Source organism: Petromyzon marinus, chromosome 21 (genome assembly GCF_048934315.1).
Source record: "Petromyzon marinus isolate PM22_M1 ecotype Great Lakes invasive population chromosome 21, UKy_Petmar_22M1.pri1.0, whole genome shotgun sequence".
NCBI lineage: Eukaryota > Metazoa > Chordata > Hyperoartia > Petromyzontiformes > Petromyzontidae > Petromyzon > Petromyzon marinus.
In genome coordinates, this window is record NC_133687.1 from 8,092,762 (window position 1) to 8,110,238 (window position 17,477).

At 43.5% G+C, this 17,477-nt stretch overlaps 1 protein-coding gene across 18 annotated transcripts in view; it reads right to left on the minus strand.

Annotated features, from left to right (window-relative positions):
• Positions 1-537: 537 nt before the first annotated feature.
• The window catches only part of LOC116944326 (cadherin-related family member 5-like), a 54,411-nt gene continuing 37,471 nt past the window's right edge, over positions 538-17,477 (minus strand). The window contains exons 15-25 of one of the 18 annotated variants that reach the window (XM_076068518.1): positions 16,147-16,471; positions 15,731-15,885; positions 9,688-9,732; positions 9,059-9,103; positions 7,293-7,337; positions 6,840-6,884; positions 5,933-5,977; positions 5,476-5,520; positions 4,378-4,422; positions 3,936-4,183; positions 538-3,201 (exon numbers count right to left, since the gene is read on the minus strand). In XM_076068518.1, coding sequence (XP_075924633.1) covers positions 2,668-3,201; positions 3,936-4,183; positions 4,378-4,422; positions 5,476-5,520; positions 5,933-5,977; positions 6,840-6,884; positions 7,293-7,337; positions 9,059-9,103; positions 9,688-9,732; positions 15,731-15,885; positions 16,147-16,471 — 1,577 coding nt within the window. In that variant the 3' untranslated portion in view covers positions 538-2,667. Of the gene's footprint in view, positions 3,202-3,935; positions 4,184-4,377; positions 4,423-5,475; positions 5,521-5,932; positions 5,978-6,839; positions 6,885-7,292; positions 7,338-9,058; positions 9,104-9,687; positions 9,733-15,730; positions 16,472-17,477 lie in introns of all 18 variants that reach the window. The other 17 variants (XM_076068521.1, XM_076068520.1, XM_076068505.1 and 14 more) reach the window with 17 other exon arrangements.

Sequence of the window (17,477 nt, forward strand, 5' to 3'; positions counted from 1 at the left end):
TCTGTCGCCTGATGATTCTGGTTGTTGTTGTAATTACAGGCGGAACGTCGCGGTACTCGAATTGTAAACGTTGTGGTGGGTTTACTCTCCAACATACCGGGTGTGTGCTGTAGTAGCAACGAATTGGCACGTCGTTTTGTTCACGTGGAAAACCTTACTAATTGGCTGTCTGGTGTTGGCGGGTTTAACGACACATTCATATTTACGCGACCTAACCCAAAAAGCTCTATTATAGTCTACATTATATCTTTAACGTGAGCATGTCGTCTGACGTGTATGTGCCTGTGTCTCTCAGCACAATCTCAAGCATTCAATCTCCTCCATGCCTCTTTGCACACGATTTGGATATACTAATACATCGGTTCGTTGATGCACGAATTGATGGATGTGTCTTTAAACTTAACAACTGATTTGAATTGTTACGCTACAATTGGGTCGCATGTGGGAGCGTTTCACTCATTCTATAAAAGGAGTGTCTGGTCAGCCCCACTGTGTGAAGTAAAAGTCTAGTTTGCTTTTAAACAAGAATATTCATAGTTCACAGACACATTTTACAAGTTTAATTACTTAATAGACAGACAATATCATTGCATGTAATTGTTGACAGTACATTTCGATTTAAAGCTTTCGTGACTGCAAGGATTCATCTTCTTTGGTTCTTTCGGTAAAGTCACGTAGAATGAGAATAAAATAATACATTGATAAAATAAAATAACACAATAATATTCTCACGACGTTTCGGCCACAACACAAGCGGCCTTCATCAGGTGAAGGGACGATCAATTTATTATTTTATTCTCATTCTACGTGACTTTACCGAAAGAACCAAAGAAGACAGTACATTTGTTGATTAGCACATAAAAGATGAGGCTTTAGCCTAATCCTCACTTGTAATGTTTTTTACCGTGTTAGCATAGAGGCCCAAGATGTGCCGAGAAACGCGGTGATGTAAATTAAATAAGGAAACTGAACCATTCTATTCTAAGATAATATACGTGTGTTGCATATACTATACATAATTACATTGATGCCACACATTCAATTCCACGTGGGCGTTCGTACTAAAGTGGAATTAATGTGTTCATAAAAACCACGGTTATTAAATTGGTCTCGGTGCAGATAAAAACTGAAAAAACTCGACTGTTAAAAGGGCACCAACATTGGCAGCTGAACGACAGTTCACTTTAATCATAACATACAGATCACGTGAAGCCCTAACCCCACGTGCTTGCTTCACATGAATATTTACCATCGATTCCAGAGTTTAAGAAAACAGTAAGGTGGAGGAAAAGCGCCTCGCAATTTCTAACGCGGTTAATATTCGGCCGCGAGTTGAACATTTGACGTTTTAAAAGATAGATGCAGGCACGATAACAACAATATTGGCAAAGACAAGTTGTCAACACGGTTGGCGTCCAGCGTGTGGCTCTTCCCTTTGTCGGATTGTAATCGATTGATAATGGCGGCATTCTCTCAATGAGAATGTGCTTCCAATGTGGTCGTGCATGTATGTATGTAGAACTTCTTTCACACCGTACATAGCCAACCATGCCGATTGGAGGTGCATGACCCATCAATGTGCATGTAGTGGCTTGTGGAGGACAAAAACCTGGCACCAGACAAAATAAAAAAAAACCCTCCCAACGGGATCCAAACCCAGCTCTCGGGCCCCCTCAAATATCTCTCGTGAGATTCGTGACCCTGCCCATGGCTGTCACCACTTCCATCAGGCAGAGGATGCCCCTCTGCTGTGGTGTGTACCCAAGCAGCTGGATGGACTTGGGGCAGGAGCTCTCCGCTAAACCCCAACAACACTCGCAGTTTGTGTCGGGGGACTTGTTTCATTCACGTGCGCCCGTCTTATCTAAACCAGATGCCGCCTATATTGTTGAGAGAATGTGACATTAAAATAACTGCAGCTTTCATCGCCCTTAAACTACAGGTGGACTCTTGATCGACTACATTTGCAACGCTGACCACGGCTAACATCTTCTCCCAGTTGGTGATAAATGCCAACCCCGATTGAAAACACCAGCAGTGATCGAAAATGTCTGCGTGCCTTATGTCACAGGCCTCGTGTTTTACCTTTCACAGTGGTGTTTGGGAATTCACCTACAACCCGGTTCTTTTGTGATCTGATCAAGCAGCAAAGCGTGGATTGCCTTCCTGCACAATGTCGTGACTCCTGCATGGACAGCGTCCCTAACCTCTCCAGCTCCACTGGATGCGGCTTTGTGGTGGTGCAGTTGCAGGTATTATGTTCCTAGCAATCCGAATTCTACTACACAGTTGTCTTTATTACGAGGGGTTGGTCAAAACAATGTTTTGGCCAATAGGAGATCAAAAGGTTGGAAGGAATATTTGGCATTGTGCGCTATTCTTTTTACCATGGCTAGGTAAGAGGGGTGAGACGCTGGGTGTTCATTTTTAATGTCCCTACCGAGAGAGCATATCCTGAGTCCCCACTCCGATATTCCCACGGCTGTCTGCGCAATTCCAAGATAACCCATATCCCATTAAAATCCACTCAAATAATTCCCACATTTACTCTCTTTTACAATTTAGATGTTTCTTTACCACCAACGTACACATGCGAGTTAAAAATCTAGGCAAAACGACAGTGCTCACGAAAAAAACTTGAAAGCCTTAATTCGGAAAAAGACTCGATTACAGGAAGGCAAATTCATCTTCTTCTGCAACCGCGCCTCCCGTGTGCATCGCGCTCGAATCCAAGCCGTGGGGGCCACCGCTGCCAGGAGCCGCTGCTCCGGAGGACTCTTTCCCCTCCGCGTCATCCGCCGGCTCGCCATCGAACCTCACCCCCCCGGCCCTGCCGTCCGCCTCGTCCGCTGCCTCGCCGCCGTCGGGGATGACCTCGTCCTTGAACCACACGGCCTTGTAGCCGGCCTTGTCGTTGGCCGCCTTTTCGTTGCTGTTCACCGTCACGAGGATGGACTTGGTGTGGATGGCCTGCTCGTCGTCGGCGGCGGCGGCGGCGGCGGCGACGGCGGCCGCGTCCTCCGCGAACGCCGGATTGTCGCGCGGCTGCGGCTGCGGCGCCGGATCCTCCTCCGCGTCCCGCAGCGGCGTCGTCGGCCTGCCCGACACCGAGTTGTACCCGCTGCTGCGATCCACGTCCGTGTCCTGCATGTGATCTTTAGGCAAGTGGATGTAATAGTTCACCATGTTGGGATCGTCATCCTGGGGAGGGCGGGGGGGGGGGGGGGGCGGGGAGGTGGACACGGAGCGGGGGAGGGTGGAAAAACGAATTATCGTGTCGTAACGGTTCGATCGTCGCGCTGTTCGTTCAACGGACGGGGCAGGCGGTGGTTTGAAGTAGGGTTGCCGTGATGTGGTTCATTTCCCGGCAGGACGCCCTGGTTATTAACGTGGGTGTAATCACCGTAAAATATGCCGCTGTTTACTTCGGAGTGAACGTCAAAGATTTCCTGGCGTCATTCGAAACGAGCGGGGCCCTTGTGTGCTAGTGGTCATGGTCCAATTTTTTTTTACAACATTTGAAATATGACTGAATATTCACTTAATTGGCATTGCACGTTGTGGCATCATCTCATACTGTGAAACAACTGAAAACTATGTATGTGAAACATCGCACCTTCCTGATAGACTTTCACTCCAAGAATACCAACTGTGCTAAACTATTATCGTTTACTACCCAATGCATGATGAATTTCTCGACCGGGAGAGCACACATTTGAGACAACATGCTTTGAAGTCATCGTCACCGTGAGGGAAGTCACTTGCTTTACTCATTCATAAACGTTGCTGTGCAGATCTGGTCTTAGGTTTAGTGACAGCAGTTAAATGTATTCCATTGAGGGCATGGTGAAACGGACTTGGGGTGGTCGTAGCAGACGATTGTTGTCCCACGCAGGTTGTGACTGTGGAGAAAAAAAATGGATAGTTGAACTCACCCTTCCCATATCTGCGATGGAAATGTCATCTTGCTGTCCGCTTCCGTTGCGGCTGTTGGCATAGCCGCCATCATCATCACCACCACCGCCGCCGTATTTGGCATCGTCCTCAATTTTGACTGCCTTCTTTTGCTTGGAAAGCACCTTAAAGAGGAGGAATCCGATAACCCCAAGTGCGACCGCCAGAAGCGCACCGAGGACTCCACCCACGATGGCCATATCCTGTGCCGTGTAGATTTTTTCTGGTCCTTTTGGAGGTGAAAAGCAGAATGGACAGTTATACACGGGTCAAAAGTTCAAGTCGCCTATCCAGCAAATAAAATTTTGTTCTGGAGTTTAATCATTATTCTACTTTGGCTATCATTGTACCTTGAGCTTGTGTTGCTGTCCGAGTATTATCAGAGCTTTGTGGTGATTGTGGGCGTTATGTTTGGTGAATTACCTCCAGCGGTCGGACGTGGGTCAGGGAGAGTTGGGCTGTCAGAACCTTTCCCGCAACAAATGGAAAGAAAATATCCAAGTTGCAAACATCCGTGCCACTGGTCAAAATATTAAGTAACCCATTCCTCGAAATGTCATGATGCCATAGTTCGTCTAGCTCCTACAGTCTCACCATGGGCTGTAAGACCACCTGCCTGCCACAAAGGGAAGTTTGAAATGTAGCGTTGTCCCTTGGCCACTTAAAGTTAGTCTCACAGCTTAGCTCAGGGTTCGGCAGCCAAAATAACAAGAGCCATTTTTTTTCGATTTCAGAAAAAAACAACCTCAGGCAATGTGAATACAAGACGGTGGTCCTCAATAAATAACGTTAAAAAGCAGTCCTTAATGAGCCACATGCATCTCCTGAGCCGCAGGTTGCCGACTCCTGCCCATGGTGAACTGGACTTCCATCGTAAACTGGACTTCCATGGTGAACTGGACTCCCATGGTGAATTGGACTTCCATGGTAAACTGGACTCACATGGTAAACTGGACTGCCATGGTTAACTGGACTCCCATGATAAACTGGACTCCCATGGTAATATGGACTTCCATGGTAAACTGAACTTCCATGGTGAACTGGACTCCCATGGTGAACTGGACTTCCATGGTGAACTGGACTCCCATGGTGAACTGGACTCCCATGGTAAACTGGACTCCCATGGTAATATGGACTTCCACGGTGAACTGGACTCCCATGGTAAACTGGACTCCCATGGTGATATGGACATCCATGGTCAGGGGTCGGCAACCAAATATAACAGGAAGAGCCATTTTTTTCAAATTCGGTAAAAAAAAACCCCCTTAATATTTCAAGAGCTGCACCGCACTCCTTAAAGAGCCGCATGGAGCTCTGGAGCCGCAGGTTTTCTGAGCCCTGGCTTAGCTGATCCATCTCACCCGGCATGTCAATCGGTGAGTGGAATGATTGTCCCTGGGGCATGAAAATTAATGCAAGTTTTTTTTTTAAATATATCAAATTTTACCTTGAAGCTTGTGTTGTTGCCCGAGTATTATCAGAGCTTTGTGTTGATGTGGGGCGTTATGTTTGGTGAATTACCTCCAGCGGTTGGGCGTGGGTCAGGGGCAGTTGGTCTGTTGGAACCTTTATCGTGACAAAAAAAAAACAAAAAATATTCCAAGTTGCAGACATCTGTGCCACTGGTCAAAATATTAAGTGCACATCACTCATGGCTTCGTGATGCCACAATCCATTATGGTACCACAATCTAATCACGGGCTGTTAAGACTCCACCTGTCTGCCACGGAGTTGAAATTTTAAGTGCAGCGGCGTTCCTGATGTCCATAGTTTTGTTGTACCTTGGCCATTTAAAGTTCGTCTCACGGCTTAGCTGATCCATCTCGCCCAAAATGTAAGACCTGCGAATGCTTGCTCTAGGGCATGAATATTGGTACAAGTTTTTTTGAAATATTTCAAATTTTACCTTGACCTTGTGTTGTTGTCCGAGTATTATATGAGCTTTGTGTTGATGTGGGTGATATTTTTGGTTAATTACCTCCATCGGTTGGATGTGGCCCGGTGACAGTTGGTCTGTCGGAACCTTGACCGTGACAAATAAAAGATAAAACATTACAAGTCGCTGTGCCACTGGAAACAAAATTAAAGTGTGGTGAACATGTGCTCCATGTCTAAATCATCTACAGGGCATCCAATTACGGTATGCTCCATTCTTAACGAATTATAATTAAGACAGCAGTTTGAACGGTGCCGTTGAAAGTGCAGCGTTCGAACTTTCCAGCGATAAAAAAATAAAGTACTCTAACGCCCCTTCCTGAGCCACGGCAAAAAATATATTTCACGATTGATAGCTAGCTGCGTGATCATCATCGGCCACGATCTATCCACTACTTGGTGAATACTTCCCCAAGCCATGGCAGATCCCTCGCGTTGTCGTGATGCATCTCATTGCCCTCCCTCCACAGGAGTCATCTTCTCGGCTGTGTTTCCTGCTTTGGCTGCCATTTCATCTCATCAAAGTTATCCTTCGGTATCAAATAATTATAATAGGACTGTATTTCGAAATGCACCGTTGAAAGAACAGCATAAAAATTTGCCAACTATAGGAAAACGAAAACTCGAAGTCTCTCCTCTTCGTAAGCCACAGCAAGACTTTATTCCAAAATTGATAGCTGTACGATCATCATCAGCCAGTATCTATCTGCTGCTCGATGAAGGCTTTCCCAAGTTACCGCAAATCCCTCATGGTTTTGTGATGGGGCTGTGACACCCCACATATTCGATCCCAGTGAAGGTATTAAATCCAGTTTGTTGCCACTTAAGCTTGTTCTGGAGTTTAATAATAATGCTGCTTTACTTTTGTTATCGTTGTACTTTGAGCTTGAGTCATGGCCGGGTGCTGTCTGAGCTCTGTGTTGATGTGGGTGATGCATTTAGTGGTTTACCTCCAGCGGTTGGCTGTGGCACGGGGGCAGTTGGTCTATCGGAACCTTTACCGCGACAAATAGAACACAAATATTCCAAGTTGCAAACATCCGTGCCACCAGGAAAATAAAATGAAGTGGACATCCCTCGTGGTTTCGTGATGCCATAGTCCGTCTAGCTCCCCCAGCTTCATCACGGGCTGTTAAGACTCCACCACCTATCTGCCAGAGTGAAGTTTTAAGTGCAGCGGCGTTCCTGATGCTGAGAGTTTTGTTGTCCCTTGGCCATTTAAAGTTCGTATCACAGCTTAGCTGATCCATCTCACCCAAAATGTAAACCTATGAATGCTTTCTCTGGGGCATGAATATGAATACCAGTTTTTAAAACATATACAATTTTACCTTGAATTTGTGTAGTTTCCCGAGTATTATCTGAGCTTTGTGTTGATGTGGGTGATATTTTTGTTGAATTACCTCCAACGGTTGGATGTGGCCCGGTCACAGTTGGTCTATCGGAACCTTGACCATGCCAAATAGAAAACAAATATTGGAAGTTGCTGTGCCACTGGAAACAAAATAAAGTGTGCCGAGCATTTTTTTTACTTAAAACTTTCGTGACTGCAGGAATTCATTTCTCTCCGCCTGATGAAGACCGCTTGTGTTGCAATCAAAACGTCGTGGGTTTTGATGCTTTTATTATTTTCAATTTTTTTTTTATTTTATACTCTTTGTTTTTTTCGGTAAATTCATGTAGGTAAAATGAAATAAATGAAAACAACTAAATTAAATCACGACGTTTCGGAGGCAACACAAGCTTCCGTCTTCAGGTGGAAACCGTCACAGCAAATTTGCTGTATCAAGTGAAGAGAGACGGAAGCTTGTGTTGCCTCCGAAACGTCGTGATTTAATTTCGTTGTTTTCATTTATTTTATTTTACCTACGTGACTTTACCGAAAAAAAAAACAAAGGTTATGAATCCTTGCAGTCACGAAAGCTTCAAATCTAGAATTTTATTATTTTTTTATTTTAATTTTATTATCTGTCTACGTGACATTACCGAAAGAACCAAGAAAATGTGATGGACTTGTGCTGCATGTCTACTTCTCGGTTGTGTGTTTTCTACTTTGGCTGCAACTTCATCCCATCAATCTGGACCACTGTCCATGTATGAATATATGTTGCACTTCTTTCGCACAGTACGTAGCCAAACGTGCTAATCGGAGGTGCGGGGGGAGGACATCAAATGATATGTCCTGTCAAAGCCTACTTTCTTAAGAGTCAATGTGATGTTCCAAATTTGCATTTTCCTATGACTGTCAGATTCTCTCTACGCAATAAAGATGCCCGTTGTGTCTGCACGGCGTTTTGAGATGCAGTCACATGCAATGTAAATTTACATTCTATTGATAATTATGCCATCTTTGCAATTGTTTTCAGGTCTGTCACCATCGCATCATTATCTTTGTTATCGCCATCATCATCATCATGCGTTGTCACCATCAAAATTATCATCTGTTTGGTTAATTACCTTCAGCGGTTGGATGTGGCCGAGTGACAGTAGGTTTATCGGAACCTTGACCATGACAAATAGAAAACAAATTCACCTTATGGCGGTACCCCGGGGTACCATACTATCCAGGCTCTCGCACAATGTCCGTGATGCGGTCGTTTTTAGTCTGCTGATGGTCGGCGATGCGGCAATCGACTCATCTCGACGAGCTGCGCACGGTGCACCGCTACGGTACGTACCGCGAGCGTTCAGGGTTTCGGCGCGATCGTCCTCTTCTGCGTTTCGACATCGCGGAGTGTGGCACTGACGTCGGATTGATTGGTTACCCCACTCGCGGAGTTAAGTAACACCCCTGGACAAAAAATAGTGTTGCAGAAATAAAATATTTAATTGCCTCGGCCCATTTTGTATTATTTGGTACCCCGGGGTACCGCCGACACCATCAAATATTGGAATTTGCTATGCCACTGGAAACATAACCTCGTGGACTGTGAGACTCCCACCTGCCTGACCCACACTGAAAAGAGATTGTAAATTCAGTGTGTACTTCTGTAAAGAGTTTGTTACCACTTAAAGTTAGTCTTACATCCACAGCTTAGCTGTCCTCCGAGCTGAATGTTTGTTCTGGGGTAATAATTAAGTTTTTTTTTTTTACACTTGAGCTTGTGTTGTGGCCTGGGTGTTGTCTGAGCTCTGTGTTGGTGCGGGCGATAACGCCCCGGTGATTTACCTCCAGCGGTTGGCTGTGGCCCGGTGACTGTTGGTCTATCCGAACCTTTACCCCGGCAAACAGAAGACAAACATTGCAAGTTGCGAATAGCTGTGCCACTGGCAAAATACTAATAATAATAATGCGCATTGAATATGTGCCACATGTCCAAAGTCACCTGCAGGGTGTCCATAAAGATAGCATTCGGTATCAAATAATTATAATAAGACGGTAGTTTGAAATGCACCGTTTGAAATAACAGCATTCAAATTTGCCAACGATGGAGAAAAAAAAAATACCCTAACTCTCTCCCCTTCGTAAGCCACAGCAAAACTTTATTCCACAATCGATAGCTGTACGATGATCATCAGCCAGGATCTATCCGCTGCTTGATGAAGGCTTCCCCAAGTTACCACAAATCCATCATGGTTTTGTGATGGGGCTGTGAGACCCCCACCTATTCGATCCCAGTGAAGGTATGAAATCCAGTGTTTACTCACGTAGAGAGTTTGTTGCCACTTAAGACTTGTTCTGGAGTTTAATAATAGTAATGCCGTTTTACTTTTGTTATCGTTGTACCTTGAGCTTGAGTCATGGCCAGGTGTTGTTTGAGCTCTGTGTTGATGTGGGTGATGCATTGGGTGATTTACCTCCAGCAGTTATCTGTGGCCCGGTCACAGTTGATCCATCGGAGCCTTTCCCGAAACAAATATAAAACAGTTATTGAATAGTCGCAAACACCTGTGCCACTGGCAAAAAAAATAATAACGAGTGTTGAAAATCTGCGACATGTCTAAATCCTTTACAGGGTGCCCATTAAGGTATCATGCATTCTTAAAGAACTATAATAACACAACAGTTTGAACATTGTGGGTGAAACATTGGCAACTTATTAAAACCTCAAGTCATCTTAAACCAGCAGATAATATAAGAATAAAAAAGAGAGTTCCATACGTTAAATAGTGGTGGGGTGGAATTTTATGTTTCTCTGGGAATTAAAATATATTCATTTAGGATTTGAAAGAAATAAAAGTAGTTTTACAGTCGTTTGAAGCACTGCACGCAAATATGTATTCAAATGTATGCCCCAACAACATTTTAAGATGTAGACTGGAAGTAAACTGGAAGCATGAATACATTAACACACTTCTAAATTAGGGTAAAACAACAATATCATAATGGGATAAGTTAACGCAGATTAAAACTAAACAGCAGCCTTTGACCAAACTACTGATGGGTAAAGGACTCCTCATGCCGATGTCATTGATTGGGGGTTGTTTGACCATACTTCACCGTGCTGGTCAACAGTGCGGGATGGTGAAAGTCATGACCACAAAAATGCCATCACTTACTCGCAATGACAGTGAATTAAGGTAATTGTGGTCAATCGCAAGAAGCCCCGATAAGTCGAAGCATGCGGGTGACATATCTACGATGGCTTATGTCTACGCTCAACACCGGTAATTAATATACTTATGATACCACATCTCTAAATGTCTCCCCTCTGCCAATAAAGTCAAATACACAAGATAAAAATTACTCATTGGTTTTTTCGGTAAAGTCATGTATGTAGAAATACAACAAAATTATATTAAAACAAATTTTATTGTATTTCTACATACATAGCTTTACCGAAAAAACCAATGAGTAATTTCATGCAGTCACGAAAGCTTTAATACTTGATTAAGAAAAAAATTGCATAAATGCAATGGGCCAATGTCGTAGGGTGGGTAAACGGTTGAGAATCAGCAAACGGGAGTGAGGCTCTCAACTTGTGTTTTCTTTTCAGACGCATTCCACGACAGTACCATTACAAGCAACCATTTATCCATATGTGAGACTATATCAACCGAGAAAAACAAGTGAAAATGTACAATGTTTAGCCCCCGGCTGCATCTGCAAAGTCAAGTTGAAGTGTCAGAGTACGGGATGGTGCCCATCTCATTGGCCCTTAGGAAACGGTGAAAATCTATTATTGAATCTATTATTGAATGCCACGCAGAGCTTCGTTTTCCCCGCATATGCATGCTCTTTTCTCAAGGCACTCTACGGGTTCTTCTCACAAGCCAAACCACGTGTTAATCGAATCGTCCATACGTTACAATGCAGGGCTGTCCTGAATAAGAGCCTAGACTCCTAGAGACTATAATCTTGGTTCTTTCGGTAAAGTCACGTAGAAGGGAAACAATAAAATCATTAAAAAATGTTTAATTATTTTAAAGTCACGTGACTTTACCGAAAGAACCAAGAATATGAATCCCTGCAGTCACGAAAGCTTTAAATCCTAGAGACTAGGTAAGTCTTTCTTGGATATATATTTGAACTTGCAACCTGCCAATTGCGAGCACATTGTTCTAACCACAGCTGGTCAATGTGACAGCTGACTACAATTAAACGTTGCATACCCGGACAGATGTTCTTGACGGAACGCCAGAGTTAATGCGGAAATGTATCAACAACTACTGCATATATTGAGCTATAGATTAAAAAGTTAAGAAAGCTTGAAGTCCAAGCTTGTAGAATAGAGTGGATGCCAAATGATGGTGGCTTGGCAACTGCAGCCGTGTGGCATGCCAGATACAGTCAAATGCTTTAGAAACACCGAGGTTTATGATCATAGACCCTACTAAATGTTCCAGCTTTGCGCCCCAAATCAAGCCACTGGAAAACCCGTAGATCGTGCATTACGGAATCCACAACCGATGGTCACGGAGAAATGATGGCTCCAAGTGATGGAGGAGGTGATGAAGGAGGAGCAATGTAGTCAAGGCGATAGGGGAATAATTATGAATTTTAAAAAAGATGGATTACCCTTACGTGGGACTGGCAACACCTGAGATTGTATTTCCAAGTTGTTGGAACCTTGTGGTTACTACATCGAAGACCCAATTAAGAATGAGTGCAAGTTCTGGAGCACATATTTTAAGCACTTGCCTTAGAGATACTAGGTATGGGCAGTACCTGACGTACGCCATGCACTGTGAATCTCAGTTGCTTGATCTGACTGCTAGAAGGAGTGTTACTCCATCAAAAAACTATGTACGTGATGAGAAAATCTACTACAAAAGAGAAAAAAACATGACGTAGGCAGGAAACAAATAGATTTAACAACACACATAAAAGTGTGTGCATTGCATGCAGACAAGCTGTCAGCCTTATCCAGACCACAAGCTGACAAAATAACTGAATGTGTGGCCATTGTGTAGTTCAGTTTAACACGTAGGCTTTCGCGACCAATATCATCCACAATACAGGGTTTTTTTAGTTTGTAGTTTTAGACTTCATCAACAAAACTAGCAATCTGACTGTTAAAAGGAATCGCTGCAGGTGGTGTTTGTCGATTATAAACAAGTAAAGTTTATTTTCAATGTAACTATTTGGGGCCTCTATTATGCGAATTGTCGAGATTCCTTCATTCTGAAAAAAGGTGTTCATTGTCTTTATGTATCTGTTGGCTAAGAACTCTAAAATGCATTCTCCTCACTCGGCATTTCCATGAAATCCTCGCACCTCTGTTACTTTTACTAACTTTGGCATTAAATATTCCCATTACGATGTTGTGATGTGTTTTTTTTTGCCGTCACTTAAGACGCTGCCTTAATTTATTTGTACAAACATTTGGCCTACTGCTAACACCTGGGCGGTTTTCTATGGCATATATTTGACTTCCTGATTTGGTACTGCATCTTGTTGCACGGCGGTCCTCCTGTTGTCTCTTTGTAGCTGCCTCGATCGGGCAACTGTGTAACCTAGATGAGTGAGAGATAGGCAGCACACTGTGCTTCCGATCTGTGTGATCTGTGTGATCTGAGCACACTCCACTCCAGCGCAAAGTAACCACAGGTCACGGCAGGCATGGTCAATAAGAGCCTGGTTTGCTCCACCCTATTATTCTGGACTAAAAGCAGTAAATTAGGTCAACTTAGCACGACACATGCCATCAACTGTGATCGATTGATCAATAAAAGTGTCCTTTAGCATCTTATCTGTATGCCCTAAGCATACATTAGACAAGTGTGGTAATTTTTTTTCCATATTTTGACATACAGTACTTAAACTTACATGGTTACTGTCCGTGATTGACCCTCAACACACTGACTTTTAATATCTTACCATGAGTTTATATTTCTTATGTAGGTTGGCATACAATGTTTAAATCTACGTGGTCACTGAGCACGGATAAACGTCGACTGGCACAGTGATATCAGTTCCATGACAACATCTCCCAAACAGTAATTGTATTGAAACCCCTACCATCTCCAATTCACGCCATACTCAGTTCTTACAGTCGTTCCAGGCAAACCCCCCCCCTTAAAATGTACACGTTCGACTGCTGATCAGGTTCAGGAATCAAAAGTTACAAAGATGTGGGCTAAGGCCATGAAGGGATTTAAAGGCTCACGTCGAGTATTTGAAGAGACAGCGGCGTAGTAAACGGGACGCCAGTTGAGTTGAAGGAGGAGAGGCGACGTGTGACAGTTAAAGGGGAGATTGAAAGTGAATCGTGTGGAAGCATTTTGGATTTGTTGGAGGGGAGTGAGGCCAGAGGCGTTGAGACCAAGAAGAAGAAGTCCAAGCCTTTTCATTGGCTAATTTCCCAAGCGGCACCTGGGAAATTAAAAGTATTTGGCCGCTATAAATTTCCACATGGTTAAGCCACTTCGTTGAACTATCATTTGTGGCCAGGTTGCTTCTGAAAAAAAGAGCTATATAGCTCAGCGCGCCTTATCTTGTAAAATAAAAAAAATAGTTAGTTAACCGTATCTAGTTTACCGCTCCAAATACGTTTCTGCAGAGATCATTCAAAGCAGCATCAGCTGTGTAATGCCTGACACTCTCATCTCCTCTCCAAGAGTGAAGGAAAATCTGCTCCACTTTGGTGATGACTCTTCTAGTCAATACAATAACTGGTTCAATCCTACTGATCTTTGACACCAGGAGCTGAACCACAAGTTGGACACTGAATAGAACTCGTTTGCAACTTCACGTGACAAAGGCCCTTCGCGATGGTATTGTGGGAGCTGTCAAGTTAATGACTGCAAAGACAAGCCTGCAGCATCTGATTGATGGTTATATTTGAACACCGTAAAATGTGTTCTTTCTTAAATACTGCCTCCACAGCATAGCGTACATCTCTTTTATATGAAAAATAAATCATAATCAATGCCGATCATCGAGAACAAATGTTCAAGTCGGCATTGGGAACTCGGATTCATCCACTTTTCCCGGCCCGAGCGTCAAATCTCTTCCCTCTCAGTGCATGAGACACTTTCTCTTCTGCGAAGGCGAATCCAAAGCGGAGGAAGAAAATGCAGAAGATGCAGTCAAATAGGAGGGAATTTGTTTCTTCCATCTGAACATCTCTGTAGAATCTGGAGACTTAGCTAAGTCAGCCGTGGTGAAATTGCAGCAGTTTCAATTCCAAGAGATAGATAGGAAATCTTTGGGTATCCCTTGACAACACTTTTCAGTGTTGAATGCCCGACTATTACTTCATTTTCCTCGAGAGGCTAAACGCTTTGGCATCAAGACATGAAAACGAATGGGAGACTGTGGAGACATCGAGGGTGATCGACTCGTGTGACTTTTGCGTGAGCAAGTTACTGGACTCGTAACCCGACTACTATTTAGATTTCTATTAAATGGAGATGGTAGGGTAGGGTTGTTTTTTTGTTGTTACAGAAAATAAGAATAATACTTTCCTGTGACTTTGTACATTATAAGCCGAGACCTTGACCTATCCTTGGAATTTATTTTAAAATGTTGTGGTTTCGCCTTATGGTTAATTCATAAGTTTAACTTTGTTTTCCCAATGTATTTTTTACTGCATTTCTATAATAGCAATGCAATTTTCAATAAAACTACGTCTAACACAAATGCCTCGCTCTCAAGGTGTTTTAGTACATGGTTCTGTTGTGGTTGGGAGGAGCTATCCACGCATAATATTTATTTTGACCTCTTTATAACTTTTAAACCATGAATTTCATTTTGTAAAATTTTTTAGATTTTTTTTTGTCTGGAATAACCGTAAGAACCAAGTTTAAAATCAGAGATGGCAAAAGGTGTTTTCTACCGGTTTGGTAACTTCCTCTGCCACTTAGAACGGCTACATTTAAATGTAGCATTAAGATACTATGATACCACTTACGTTTCAGCTGAACAGTATCAGAACAACAGGGAAGACAATATTGCATCAGCGTTATGGCTCTAAACTGATCATGGGTTAATATTAAGGTTTTCATCCTCAAGAATAAATATTCCCACAATGCACTGCACCAGCAACATTTTATAATTTTATTTTCAATATAAATGATTTTTTTTATTGAAGGGTTTGTCCATTACTCACTTGCTACTGTTAGGTAACTATTCATATGGCCAATTAAAAAACTGGTCTTCAAAGAACATGTTTACATGTAATTCTTATCAAGTAAAGAGCAGTCTCCGAATAGTTATTATCCACTCTCTCTGACCTCTATTTCCGTGGTATGAAGGGTCATTGCCCAAAAACATCACCTATTATCCATATACATTTATAATTTTAAGGCCACAGTGTTATTGATGAATGTGTCGAGTTTTTTTGTAAATTGTGCACCTCTACTAATGCAGCATCACCAACTAATTTATTTCCATCAGACTTCGGGGTCATTGGATTTGCATCTCCCATGGTGTGAGCTGTCGTAGATGACAATTTACCTTCGGCTGTTGTCGATTGTGGACCAGGCACACTTGGCATGGTGGAGTATGACCCTACGGGTTTGGACATGGTTGTAGGAGGTTTGTGGCTACCTTGGGTAGTTTGCGGAGTTGAACCTGCAGGCACATTCACTGTTGTTCCAGTTCCTCCTGGCCTGGCAGTGGTAGAAGAAATAGCACCATGAGGCGTGGTCTTGGCAGTGGTTCCTCCTGTAGGCCTGCTCAAGTTGGACGCAGTCGACTGCTGAGGATTGGTTGATAAAGTCGTGGTCGCTTTGCTAATTCCAGGCCCTGTGGGAATGTCTGCTGGGTTACTGGTAGGGGTTACACCACCTCCTGGTGACACACTTTCGGGTCTGTTGGAAGAGGAGACAGGACCATCAGTTCTGGGGGTAGTGATGATGCCTCCTCCTGACCTTGTGGTGGTGGTAAGATCGCCACCAGGTCTTGTCGTCGGTGAGGGATTACCACCAGGCCTGGTCGTTGGCGAGACATTACCACCAGGCCTGGTCGTTGGCGAGACATTACCACCAGGCCTGGTCGTTGGCGAGACATTACCACCAGGCCTGGTCGTTGGCGAGACACCGCCACCAGGTCGAGTTGTCGGCGAGGCATTACCGCCCGGGTTTGTGATAGCACTCCCGGTGTTAGCAGTCACGTGCCTTGTTGTCGTAACAACAGGGATTGTCGCGGAAGTTGTTGTGGTCGGCGGCTTTGTGGTTGTCGGAGCGGTGGTCGTTTCTGCAAGATTAAATGGTTGATTTAGAACAGCTAAATATTAATGCAACTCTTCCTTGGTGTTTCGTGACTCCTGAAAGGTTTCGTCAATCGTGCTTCAGATTTTTATTTCAACGACAAAATTGTTTAAGCGGCACACACTTCTGCCTGGCAAGAGAGTCTTGAGAGACTGACAGCACCACTAATTTTGGGCACAATTTACATAGAGGCAAACGCCGTAATTCTTGGGTGGTTCTTTTGCAGAATGATTGCTGCATTTTGTGGGTAACAGTGGCAGAATCATTCCGCACTATTGAACCGAACACATTCTGTTCTGTGGGGAACTCAATGCACTATGCCAGCATTATTGCATCACAAACGGTCCGCTCTGGGTGCATCTAGGGCAGAACAACACGGAGTATCCCACAAAGTAAACTATTTAAAAAAATATTGTTTTACCAGGTAAGGCGCGATAAGCTATATAAGCCTTTTACAGAAGTGACCTGGCCACAAATGGCTTATCACGTGGAAATGAATAGCAGTAAAATACTCTTAGAAGGATGTTAATTCTAATTGTGGAGGGAAAAACCGGAGAACCCGGAGAAAAATCCACGCGACTTTGGGGACAGCACGTGGACTCCAAATATATTGACATCGTCAAGATCTGGATCGAATCCACAACCTCTTGTATACCAGGCGAGGTAGTTAACATCTCAACACCGTGGTGCCCTATGATGATGAGACATGTATATTGAAACTAGTCCAGAGTTTACTTTACTGAATCAATGCTGCTGACAATAATGCATTCCCAGAAGGCCATGCGGCTGATGGGTTGTGTGAGAAGTGTGAGAAGTAATTGTATTGTGTAATGTGAAATAACAGCTCTATGAATGAGACGTATTATACAATACGCAGTATATTAATAAATGAGCTGCACTGATGTTGCCATGATGGTGGGACAATCCCCTTCTGTGTTGGTTTTATTGTGGATAGACGTGTTATTTCGAAAACGTGATGAGTCATGCTCTCT